This window comes from Mixophyes fleayi, chromosome 9 (assembly GCF_038048845.1).
Source record: "Mixophyes fleayi isolate aMixFle1 chromosome 9, aMixFle1.hap1, whole genome shotgun sequence".
Lineage (NCBI taxonomy): Eukaryota > Metazoa > Chordata > Amphibia > Anura > Limnodynastidae > Mixophyes > Mixophyes fleayi.
Window position 1 is genome coordinate 10,286 of NC_134410.1, and position 13,603 is coordinate 23,888.

Below are 13,603 nucleotides of genomic sequence, written 5' to 3' on the forward strand. Positions count from 1 at the left end.
AACCCTAATATTCCTAATATCCCTAACCCCAACCCTAACCACCCTAACATGTCCGGGTCACCCTAACCCCTAACCAACCCTAAACCCCTACCCTAACCCCTACCCCCCTAACTCTAACCCCTAACCCCAACCCTAACCTCAAAACCCTAACAATAATAACCCTAACCCCCAATAACCCTAACCCCTAATAACCCTAACCTACCCCCTAACCCCAACACCCAAACCCTAAACCAAACCCCAGCCCCTAAACCCCCTAACCCAACCTTAATAAACCATTAATGCAGTAAAATAATTATAAATCCATTAATGCATTAACATAAATACAGTGAAAAAATGCATTGACATAAATATAAAACCATTAATGCAGTGACACAAATGCAGTGACATAAATATATAATCATTATTGCATTGACTTATAGTTTCATTAATGCAATAATGTAAATATAAAAAGCAACCCCCAGCACAAAGAAAAACAAAACCATAAATACTCCATTAACTTTGGAAATAACCAAGAAAACACACATCTATAGCAAATTGCGCAAAGACACAGTATATACACACACAATATACTATACACAATATACACAGTATAATATACACAATATATACACACAGTATACTATACACAATATACACACACAGTATACTATACACAATATACACACACAGTATATACACACAGTATACTATACACAATATACACACACAGTATACTATACACACAGTATACTATACACAATATACACACACAGTATACTATACACACAGTATACTATACACAATATACACACACAGTATACTATACACAATATACACACACAGTATACTATACACACAGTTACCTTTTATATGTCTCAGCTACTTCCGGATCTACTTGTTTCTGTCTCAAAATTTTGACTTCATCCGACTCCATGAAGAAGACCGACAGGGGGGACACTACTCAGACACCAGGCTGATGCTTCCCAGCGAGCACTGCACGGAGGCGGAGCTACCGCCGACCTTTGTAGTGATTGGCATGTGACGTAGTAGATTGTTCTCTGTTGCCAGGCAGCAGTGAGAGAAAACCGCGCTCAGTCTGATGTCCGGAACTCCAGTAACTGGAACCTGTGATCTGCGTTGCACAGTCAGAGCCACGCCCTATATCATGGACACTCCACGCCGACAGGCTGCTTTGTGATGACGTCATATCTGCGACTGTACGGAACCCGCAGAACCTGTACGGAGGACTGAAGGGGACTAATGCCGCCGAAAGGAAAGGGTGGAAAAGGAGCAAAAGGTGAATAGCTGATTATTAAGTAGATGTCTAGAATTTACATTACAGGACTGACATTTTTGTACATTATGAAAACTCATAAACCATAAAACACTAAGACAGACTTCCACGTTAGGGTTAATGGATGTGTGTTTTTTATATCATGCTCAGGTTAAAAAATAAAATGGATGTTCTGTACTCACTAAATGCGAATGTGTAGCAGCCAATCAGCAATAAACTTTTATCAGCCGAGATCATGAAGTCTACAATTGCCTGACTGTCCAAAATAATCGTAGCATGCATGGTCATGTTATTTATTTCTACTCACCCTATTATACAGTGCACAATTTTCTTATCTCTGGCATACTCACTTTGTCTTAGTACTTACCTCTACCTCTAATATCTCTATATTTGTTCTAATATAATTTACTGATAGCAAAGGTAGTAGATAATATGTGAATGGCACAATGCACAGAACATGTGTTTTCTATTTAATTTTACGCATTTAAGGCATATTTGTCAATTCTCCTGAAATGTCCGGGAGACTATCGTATTCCGGGTGGGTCTTCCGGACTCCCGTGAGAGTATGGCAGCCCTTCCTAGTGAAGGGGGGAGAATTAAATCCAAAATGCAATCGTGGCATTTGGCCCCGTCACCCGCTGTAAAATTATGCATTTGCATCAGTACGTCATGGGGGTGAAGCCAAAATGACGCGATTTTCTGAGCCCCGCACGCCCACCTACCCCGGCAGCTCCCGGATGCCGACTGTCATCAGTTGGCAAGTATGATTTAAGATTATAAAATCTTTCAGGAGACTCATCTGATCTTATTTTCTGACATATGCTCCTATGTCATACAACTTTTGTACTTTAGTGAATTGGGTAACTGTGTGTTGCCGCTTCCCATAAAAGGTGACGGTGGCCATGCTATTTAATAAGTGGAGGATTAGTGCACCTCTATTGTCAGAAAAACCTCTGATGAGAGAGCACTCATATGGGGAGAAGATAGGGCAGGAGGTACAGGGCAAATACTTTTTTATTAAATAAAATTATTTAAGTAGTGTTTAGAAAAAATAAAACAAATTTTAATGCAAACGGAGATCGAAAGCTGCACATTTTGAATTGTGGGGACTATTCATATTCGTGCAAACATGTTCATAGACATCAAACTGCTGAAATTTTGATGTTCATAATTGTAGAGCATCTCGAGAGGCCACAGAAGCCATTTTTACCAATATGAATAGTAGGCAAGGCCGGACTAGCCATCTGGCAAATGCCAGAAGGGGCGATGGCCAGATGGGCCGGTCCGCATGTCCGCCGAGCAGCAGCACTCTGCACCATGTGACAGGTGCCGTCCCATGTGATTACTCACATAGGCGGTAGTCACTGATTCTCCATTCGCTGACCAGCGTGCAGATTGCTGCTGGATGTAAAAAGGTAAGTGTCTGTGTCTGTGTGTGTGTAAGTAACAGTGGGGCTAATAGTGTGGCTAATTAATAGTGTGCGTTTGGCCATGTTCATATAGTGTGTGTGTGTGTGTGTGTGTGTGCGCGCGCGCAGTATTTTAAATATAGCGTTTGTGTGTGAGCGCGCATGTCACGGGCACTAGGAGTCTTTACCCAGTATCACCCGCTGATGGTCTTATCAGAGCAGTTGAGTTGGTATATGATACTCTGATGGCAGGGTGATAATGGAACTGGAAACAGCAGATGGTTAGAGAATGCTCAGAAAGTCTATGACTAGCAGCACTGGTAAACAATAGGTAACTGAACACGAGGATCTGGATGGACAAGGGCACGTGAGGGTAGTCAGTGGTCTGCGCACGGCAAGTTGTACCACTGCTATAGTGAGAAGAATGTCCAGGAGTAATAAGGAGGTGGAAGTCAGCGGTCTGCGTATAGCAAGTTGTACCGCTGTCTGTAGTGAAGGAATGGAATCCAGGTGAAGGTAACGGGGAAGTCAGTGGTTTGCGTGTAGCAAGTTGTACCACTGCTTATGTGAGAGGATATATGCAACTGGTGACACAGGGAAACCGGAATCAGTGGTTTGCCTCTAGCAAGTTGTACCACTGAATATATATGTGAGGAAGGACACGAGGAGATAAATGCAATGCAGAGTCTACACGGGTACACTGAACTTGATCCCACGTTGAACTGCACACAATAATAATAATGAATGAACAGCACTGCACTGATAAACAAAGTCACTCGAATAGTCCAGCAAAAGGAAACACAGTCAATAATAGCAATAGTCTCAGAGGATGGAAACTCCGGAGGAGAACAACTCAGTCCAGATGGATATGCAAAACACCAGCACAGTCAATGAGAAGTATGCATACCGTGGTTCAGATGAGCAGGCTGTTAGAGATAGCTGCAGGGATACCTGAGCGGCAGGGAACAGACGAGATGAGAAGTCCTTGCAGAATGGAAGCGGCAGGTAGGTGCAGCGCATTTGTAGGTAGGCCAGCAAGGACGACAAATACTCAGGAAGCAGTAGTATATCGAATAGAACAGCAGGAGACCACGGGAGAGTTGAAGCGATGTAGCAGAGCTGGAAGCCGAGGAGCGTAGACTCGATGCTAACAGGCAAGTTGACACAAATGGACACACTGTAGAAGCAGTAGGCAGCGGGTCAGCTGACGGCAGGTAGAATGCAGACTGGAGCGCTGAGACGAGCAGGACTCTGTAGACACGCTGAAGTAGCTAACAGGAATCAGCTGGAACAGTAGCGATGTAACACAGGAGAGTTTGAAGTAATCTGTAACTGTAGGTACACGGAGACAGCGGATAGGAATCAGCTGCTGGAGTCACGATGAAACACAGGAGAGTTTGCAGTAATCTGTAACTGTAGGTACACGGAGGCAGCGGATAGGAATCAGCTGCTGAGTCACGATGAAACACAGGAGAGTTTGCAGTAATCTGTAACTGTAGATACACGGAGGCAGCGGATAGGAATCAGCTGCTGGAGTCACGATGAAACACAGGAGAGTTTGCAGTAATCTGTAACTGTAGGTACACGGAGGCAGCGGATAGGAATCAGCTGCTGAGTCACGATGAAACACAGGAGAGTTTGCAGTAATCTGTAATTGTAGATATACGGAGGCAGCGGATAGGAATCAGCTGCTGAAGACACTAGGAACACGAGGAATAGAAGTGGTCTGGAAACCACAAACGGCAAACAGGAATCAGCATCAGCTGAACACACGAGCAGGCACTGGAACACCTTCAGAGACTCATGAGGAATGAGACTCCAAGATCAGGCCCCGTGGTATTGACCACAGGTGCTTAATATAGGGAGTGTTGCCTGATCAGCCAATTAAGTTAAAGGAACAGAACTGAAGGTTAAAAGGGACTGCACATGCGCAGTACCTCATAATAATGGACGGACACGGTTCCTAGCTACCTTAGAAGTAGCACTCACAGTCCGGTGAGTGACAGTGCACAGTATTTTAATATAATATGTGAGGGAAGGAAGGATCTTAATATTTGGTTTAGGGATATCAATTGAATATGGGGCTGATTTTGGGGAGAAGGGCTATTTATTAAATGTGAATATGAATTATTTGTTGTCGGGGATGGTTGTGGAAAATGGCTATATTTATTAAATTTTAATGCTATTTAATTTATTGCTGGAACTGTTTGGAGGGAGGGAAATATGTTTTGAGTAAACTGTTATTTTAACGTTGAGGCTGGTTGGAGGGAAATAGGTCTTCTTATTAAAGTGAATATTATTATTATTGTGGGAATGGGGGAGGCCTAATTATAAAAACGTGAGTGCTATTGTTTTAACACCGGGGCTGGTTGGAGTTTTCTAAATCTCATGTACCCATTTTTTTTTTTTTCAAAATGGGGCATCCAATATTTCAGGATCAAGACAAGAATGAACTGAGATAAAGAAACCAGCTGCTACAAGTGGTGAAAGTGACCAAGACAGGTAGAGAGCAGGACAGTCTGCCAACTGTTCTGAATCTGGTGGGGCAGTCCTGAATTTGAGTGACTGTACCCCTTAGTCAGGATTTGGTCCGACTGCAAGGACAATTGGGAGGTATGTCCCGCTTCACAACGTATTGCTTGTGAAGGCAGAGCTGTGTGCTTCTAACAGTAGTGCCTGTGTATTTGTCTAAAATGATAACCATGTTAGGGGCCCTGCTGTCTTAAATACCTTGGGTCTTAATCCACCTCTGGTTAGGGGAAGGGAACTAATAGCTGCTCCCAGTTCCCGGGCAGGACATAGACTGCAGAGTAAGCCGAGGAGCTCTAAGTATCAAAAGATTTGGTAATCTCGTGAGACAAAGAGCTTCCCTGCTCACTCTACAGGAAGTTCCCACCCTTATGGATGTCAGCAGCACCAGAAACATAGATAAGTACAGTGGCCTGGGGGTGTCATAACGTGCCTGGGGGGATAGCGTGATGTGGCTGGGAGGGCGTGATAAATGTAATGTAGTATTATAATGTATGTATCAATGCCCCATGTTGGACACACCCACAGCACGATGTCACACCCTGTTCGCCGCAGCGGCACATAGTTTCTTTCCTGCTGGAACTGAGGTGGGCCTGTGTACTTTACATGCCAGGGCTGAGTTTTAGTCCCAGTCCGGCCCTGGTAGTAGGTATAACTTTTCATGGAAACAGGTGAGACATACATTATATAATAGTTATCTCCTGTGCCTACTTTGTCATCTGTACTGATGGGCACAACTTTGGTGGGTCAGGCTAAATATAAATGGGATTATTGCAAGGGATCCTCCTCTGTGGCTTTCCACTGTGTAATCAATGATCTAATTTGATTTAATCATTGAAGAACCTATTTTAATAAGAAGTTGGAGCATAAATATGAAGTGAATAAGATTCTTATTTGTTCCTGAATTCATAACTTCTGATTATATATTGCAGATCGCGTGTTAAATTATGTTGTTTAAGAACAGCAGGTAATTGCTGTCTGTTTTATAGAACCTACTATGTTAGCCTGCGTGTGATCACATGATCTCTACTCATATGATGCTTAGTCTGACACCTCCTGTGACTCCTGACTGCTACTTTAAAAACCTGTCCGTTTTACTAGACAGTTGCCAGTTATAGCATTTATACGCTAGCTTCTCCATGCTCCTGTTTCTGTGCTTTCTGCTATTGTCCAATTGTCGTTTTTTGCCTGTGATCCGACCACTCCTGATCGCTGGCTGGATTGACCTGTTGGTTTGTGACCCCGACTACCTATATTGCTGCCTGGACCAACCTTTTTTCCTGGTGTTTGACTCTGCCTTATTGTCTGTGATACTACTTCACAGGTACAAGATTGTGGAGCCTGCCATCCCCTCCATCGGGCTTTCCTTTGACAGCTGTTATACTCACTACACATCTCAATGTCTTTGTCCAGTTGCATCTTGCATCCCTGTTGCCATAGTGATCTCTGCTTTACATCTCACTACGAAGTTCCCTGTGGTGCCCACCTACTTCAGTTAAATTACCACTACTCGTGATTAAGTCCTGTGGACAGCCATGTACCATCGTACATATCTGTTCCATGGGACTGGGGGATGCATCACGTTCTGGTAACTTAAGTAGTAGGGTGATTTGTGAAATATCTGTTTTATAATTTTTTACATTAATAAGGATTAAGCATCTGTATTCTGAAAATAAAATGTCATATTTTCAAGGTCTTTTGGGAACTGGAGAGATAAAGGTTGAGTATAAAATTATACCTTTTGTGAGGATTAATTGACTATAAGAAAATATTTAATGTAAAATGTTCTACTTATTTCTATTTATTTTGATTAGGGGCTTCCACTGGAGGTGAAGTTGCTGAGAAAAAAGCCCAAACACCAAAAGGTGGAAATGCTGTCAAGGTAAAGCTGTTCCATTAGGTCTGAGACTATATCAGGGAATGTACTGTCCACTCAGTAATGTTGTGTAATAATTACAGAAAGGTATATATTGATATCCCACCACTTCATTTCTGCTGTATTTGAGTAATTAGAACATAGGAAACAGGCAAACTAATGTGTGAGAAAAGAGCGAGAAAAACTGGTTTCTACTGTTAAAAATGTGTTTTCTAATGCTTTAGATACTTGGTTTGCAAAGTATCAAGTATTAAAAATAGATGCTAAATATTTTATTATTGTTGTTGTGTAAGGTGCCACAGTGCTGTGCAGTGCCAGTCAAGTAGGGAAAACAGGACATGCGTAAAACTGGGACATGCAAGGTAGATATAATTGCATACATGAATATAAAGGGTAGGGAGGGCCCTGCTCATGAGACCTTACAGTCTCATGGGAAGAGAGCACAGACTTTGAGTCAAAAGGAGCAAGTGCATCTCAGAGTGGCAGTTATGAAGGAGTGACCAGTGTGAGTAGTGTACAATCATGGGCAAAAGTTTTGAGAATGGCACAAGTATTGGTTTTCACAAAGTTTGCTGCTTCAGTGTTTTTAGACCTCTTTGTCAGATGTTGCTATGGTTTCCTGAAGTAAAATTACAAGAATTTCATAAGTGTCAAAGGCTTTTATTGACAATTACATTAAGTTTATGCAAAGAGTCAATATTTGCAGTGTTGACCCTTCTTTTTGAAGACCTCTGCAATTCGCCCTGGTATGCTGTCAATCAACTTCAGAGCCACATACTGACTGATGGCCGCCCATTCTTAACTAATCAATGCTTGGCATTTGTCAGAATATGTGGGTTCTTGTTTTTCCACCCGTCTCTTGAGGATTGACCACAAGTTCTCAATGGGATTAAGGTCTGGGGAGTTTCCTGACCCAAAATTTGGATGTTTTGATTCTCGAGCCACTTAGTTATCACTTTTTGCTTATGGCAAGGTGCTCCATCATGCTGGAAAAGGCCTTGTTCATCACCAAACTGTTCTTGGATGGTTGGGAGAAGTTGCTCTTGGAGGATGTTTTGGTGCCATTCTTTATTCATGGCTGTGTTTAGGCAAAATTGTGAGGGAGCCCACTCCCTTGGCTGAGAAGTAACCCCACACATAAATGGTCTCAGGATGCCTTACTGTTGGCATGACACAGACTGATTGTAGCGCTCACCTTTCCTTATCCGGACAAGCGTTTTTCAGATGCCCCAAACAATCTGAAAGGGCATTCATCAGAGAAAATGACTTTACCCCAATGCTCAGCAGTCCAATCCCTGTATCTTTTGCAGAATATCAGTCTGTCCCTGATGTTTTTCCTGGAGAGAAGTGGCTTCTTTTCTGGCCTTCTTGACACCAGACCATCCTCCAAAAGTCTTTGCCTCACTGTGCGTGCAGATGCACTCACACCTGCCTGCTGCCATTCCGGAGCAAGCTCTGCACTGGTGGTGCCCCGATCCAGCAGCTGAATCAACTTTAGAAGACTGTCCTGGTGCTTGATGGACATTCTTGGGCGCCCTGAAGCCTTCTTCACAACTATTAAACCTCTCTCCTTGAAGTTCTTGATGATCCCATAAACGGTTGATTTAGTTGCAGTCTTACTAGCAGAAATATTTTTAGATAATTACTTTTACGTTGGTTACAGTAAATATTATTTTTACTTGAGACGAAGCCCGTCATCTTTTATTTTTATTATTTTTTTCATCTTTCTTAATATTTATTAATATTAATTAATATTTATTGAGGTTGGTTTCCTTGGCACACCCGATTTTGTATTTATTTGGTTTCTGTTTGTAAGGAGTGGCACCCTTGATTGAGGTTGCAACAGGAAACTATTTGGTTCATTTGAATATATTCATTTCTATCTGGGCTCTGAGCGCTCAAGATATGTCATGTAATGGAAAAGTGACACTTTGACTTTGTTGTAAGTACCATTGATTCACTTTTGTGAGGGCAGTCTCAGTGGAATGTGTTTACAGTAGGATTAAAATGTGGTAGTTGAGGGAGACCATTTGAAGAAAATGGATGTAGTGTGGCAGACTGGAATAGGCAGGTGGTATGGTGAGATGAGTGCAGAGACTTTGTCCACAGTTACAGGGGAGAATCATATGAGGGTGGTTTTGACGAATGGTGTTGATTTTATCTTTGAATTATGTGGCCAAATCCTGGACTTTTGAGGGAGGAAGGGGAAGGTGGTGAGTTGAAGTTGGCAAAGGGGTACCAGAAGTTAGAAGTCTGGGTGGATATTAGAGAAGTGAAGCATGTTTGCTTAGCAGGTGAAATGACAGTGTTGCTTGATGAAAGGATGAATTTATAGTGGATGAGGTCCGTTTGGGAGAAAAATTTCTTCCAGTGGCGCTCAGTAGTGCAGAAGCACTTTTTCAGGTGACAGGTCTGTTTGGTGTGCCATGGTTGAGATTTGGTTTGATGGAAATTGTATGCGATGACTGATGCTGCATGGTCTAGAGCTGAAGCGATTGTGGTGTTCTTCAGAGAGGCAGCCAGATCAGGGTAGTCATAGGAGATGAGTAGTTGTTTTAGTCAAGACGAGAAGTGGATTGGATAAAGAGTGTTTAGGTGTCATCCTGTATGTGTGTATTTGGCTATACAATTCCTCCTTCCACTGTATATTTCTAAACTAAAATTTGTTCTACTAATTTTTTTGCTGTATCGCAACCACTTGAGCCTTCTTTACAGTAAACAAAGCCAGCAGGGAATTCAGATAATTGTAACAAGTCTAGATTTATTTGAAAAACGTAAAATGTTTCCTTGACTTTTTTATTTTATTACGATTTAAAAGCAAGTTTATTTGTTTTGGGATTTTTTAAAAGTATAGCATTGTTTTTATTTAATCACATATTATAAAGATTGCATAGGAAGGAGCTTTAATGATTTTATCATATGACTACTGTTTTTAAATGTTTAGTTTCAATCTCATACTTCCATTTGACCTCGCTTATTTAGAAATGCATAACATCAACTGTATAGGAAGCCTGAAGTGATTTAAATTACATTTTCTCCTACATTGCATAATCTGAGGTTCATATAATGCCGCTCTAGTCTTTAAGACATAATTAAAGGAGAGGTTTTCTTATATTGAAGTTTTGTGTTACACAGTGAAATGTGTATGGCAATTATGCCTTTTCCCTTGGAATAACATTACTTTCAAAGTTTTTCAGTCATCTGTTTATGTTTTAAGCAAAAATGCCATACAGGTTGTAAATTATAAAAAAAAAAATATTTTTTTTTATCACATTAGAACATGAGAAAGCATTTTACATAAGGTTAAGTAAACTGGTAAGACGGTGTTAAGTCTTATGTTTTATTTTCAGGTGAGACACATCCTTTGTGAGAAACATGGGAAAGTTATGGAAGCCATGGAAAAAATAAAATCAGGAATGCGATTTAGTGAAGTGGCCACTCAGTACAGCGAGGACAAGGCCAGACAAGGGGTAGGTTGACTGGAAGATGAGGATCATATTTATTTATTTGCATTTCTATAAATCTTAGGAATGAAACTACTTCACACAAGCAGATGTGCTTTAGTGTAGTACATTAAAACAAATTAAAACTATTTTACTCACTACAGCACAGTGCTATTATAGTTGTCATATGCAGCTTAGAGAGAAATATAAAATCCACCTGAGGTGAGAGCCCTATTAGACAACACCTTAAACATTATACCTCATATGTCTAATTTGTTAGGATGCTGCTATTGGCCGTGCACAGGAAATGCCAGACAATTTTTCCACCAGTTTGTGAATATTTTCAATTGAAAGTCCAACTTTTCAGTCTTTTTCTTAAAGCTGCACTATCACCTACAAGTTGCATTTTACTAATCTCTCCAGTCGCTGAAGCTTCAGGGGCTGCTCCTTGCAGCTGTTTTTTTTTCCAGGGCTCCGTTTGTTCTATGGTTCTCTCACAGCCCCAGACGAAAATCAATCGTGAGATAGCCACTTGTGATTGGTACTTCCTCTGCCACTGTAAATGACAGTGGATGGGCTCAAATAATTGATTTGTATCTGTATTACAGAATCTATGGAGTCCCAAGAAAAAAGCCGCATGTAGCAGCCCCTACAAGGGTTCTTAAAATGCAATTTAAATTGCTGGAGTTGTAATATGGCAAAAATAATGAACAAATATCAATACTATTGAGAATGCACTTAGATATCCTATCCTAAGTGCTGATTATTGGATAGTAGAACAAGAAATATACAGTCTGAGATTTTAAATAGCGTTGAGAGGTTTTCTAAAGTTATGTGCTAAGCTATGTGTATAAAGAAATACAAGAGATGTCATCTGGGGTGTCAAATGCACAAACCTCCAGGATAACTTTCAACTAATTCATCCAGTTACATCTGGCTCCTACCTAGGGGGTTTCAGACGTATCATAATAGGCATATTCTTGCTATCAAATCCAATAATCCTCATCTTCCCTAACTGCAACCAAATACATTTTACCCATCCTATCCTCTTAATCATACAACTATCTAAATCATACTGTTGTTTGGGGTTTGTCTACACCACCACATGGATGATTTAAGACTGTAACAATGGTTTCTGGAATCTTAGTACAAACATATGTACATTTTGCATTTAATTATATATTGAATGCACCTGTATTCTACCTTTCAACTGGAATACAAGTAAAATAAAATGTAACCATTGCACTTTGTAGTATTATAAATAGACCATTTAATAACTTCAGGACATTTAATAACAAATATAACTGAATGCTCATGATTTGTGTGGACATCTCCTTTAATTATTTTTCCAGTTTTGTAGAGAATGAATTGATAAGTGTGTGTTTAGGAGCTCATGCATGTATTTACACCTCTTTTCCAGGGAGATTTGGGCTGGATGACAAGAGGTTCAATGGTTGGACCTTTCCAAGAGGCTGCTTTTGCTCTCCCTGTAAGCACTATGGACAAACCTGTTTACACTGACCCCCCTGTAAAGACCAAATTTGGATATCATATCCTCATGGTGGAAGGAAGAAAATAAAAAATAATAAAACGGTTCCACTATCCTTTTTTTTTTTTTTTTTATAATTCCCAAACAAATTACGAATGGATTAGAAGTATCATTGCGACTGATTACAGCTGATTCAGTGTCTCCTTTTATCAAAGAGCACGTTACTTGTACTGTTTTTTGATTGTGTGTGTGTGTGTGTGTGTGTGTGTGTGTGTGTGTGTGTGTGTGTGTGTGTGTGTGTGTGTGTGTGTGTGTGTGTGTGTGTGTGTGTGTGTGTGTGTGTGTGTGTGCGCGCGCGTGCGTGTGTGCGCGCGCATATTATATATTTTTTATTTAATACACTGAATAACATTACATATCAGCATATCGCAAAAAAACATATCGCAGCTTGGGAAAAGACAAGCATTTAGGGAGAATAGGAAGAGGAAAGATAGGACGGGGGAATGGGAGGTAAGAGAGAGAACCAGGCCGTGTTAGGGAAGAGGACTGAGCTTTAAGGAGGGGAGGCGGGGGTCATATTCCAGACGAGCATCCCAAGTCTGACACAATAATCGTCAGTTTCTTTAAATTCCAGACATCTCAACCAAGTAGCTATCAATTCAGAGGTTCGGTCGAAGATAATGTCATCCATAGACCTATAAAAGTCTATACGTCTACACTATTCAATTCTGGTAGGAGGTGTCGAAGTCAGCAAATTGGATAAAGTCATTTCAATTAAAGTCTAGCAAACCTGGTTGTCTTTGTCTGAAAAGATGCGTACGGTACGCTATGACGTACAAGGGCACGCTACGGCGTGAAAGGGCGTACGCATCCACTGCACGTGGCAGCAACAGTAATTGGTCTTTTACCATACATTCGCACAAACACGCATACTTATAAAATAGTACACATTAATGGTAGTTGCAACACATAGTCAGTATTTATATGTTATATCAGAGTTACATGCATATTAGTGAAATACACGGAACGGGTTAAAGGAATAACCACATAAGTGGTATCATAATGAACCTTGTTACATATCCTACTGTTTGGTTCACTCTGCGAGGGAATCGCAGAGTGCATACGCAAGTTATGAATGATAGGGAATTATGAACTACTTAAGACTAAGGAATCCTGGCGGGAAGAGCAGAGCATACCCCCTGCAGAGATGACCCCCTCCTTTGGATTCCTTAGGATGAACCAGCCAATGATTGACGACCCCTTGGACATTCCTGAGACCTGGACCAATAGATGCAAGCTATACCATCTTCATTGTATTACTGTATTTGATTGTGTATATAAGCAGCAGCTTGTGATCCAGAGTGCAGACTTCTTGTCCCCAGACTTCAGGATTGAATGACTGCACTGGATCCAGAGCGCCTGCGATAAGTAACGGCTGTATTTACTATTACTTCGCTTGAGCATATTTTTCCACTTATTGCGAATAAATCTTTGTGCTTTGGAAACAAATCGAGGTTCGACAATCGTTATTGGTTAGCGACGATACGCACATAACAGAGGCGAGGGAGACCAACAATGATCAGG

General features: G+C 41.0%; 1 protein-coding gene across 1 annotated transcript; it reads left to right on the forward strand.

Annotated features, from left to right (window-relative positions):
• The first annotated feature begins 1,054 nt into the window (after nucleotides 1-1,054).
• Nucleotides 1,055-12,126, forward strand: PIN4 (peptidylprolyl cis/trans isomerase, NIMA-interacting 4). The gene is made up of 4 exons (XM_075186138.1): nucleotides 1,055-1,276; nucleotides 7,026-7,093; nucleotides 10,438-10,557; nucleotides 11,951-12,126. The coding sequence occupies exons 1-4, from the start codon at nucleotides 1,240-1,242 to the stop codon at nucleotides 12,107-12,109; spliced, it is 384 nt and encodes a 127-aa protein (XP_075042239.1). The 5' UTR covers nucleotides 1,055-1,239; the 3' UTR covers nucleotides 12,110-12,126.
• Nucleotides 12,127-13,603: the final 1,477 nt, after the last annotated feature.

Bases quoted from the DNA above. Each gene is read 5' to 3' on its own strand.
- PIN4 (XM_075186138.1), top strand. From the start codon at position 1,240: ATGCCGCCGAAAGGAAAGGGTGGAAAAGGAGCAAAAG. The intron at 1,277-7,025 runs GTGAATAGCTGA...TATTTTGATTAG, and splicing joins GGGTGGAAAAGGAGCAAAAG to GGGCTTCCACTGGAGGTGAA. The intron at 7,094-10,437 runs GTAAAGCTGTTC...TTTTATTTTCAG, and splicing joins AAGGTGGAAATGCTGTCAAG to GTGAGACACATCCTTTGTGA.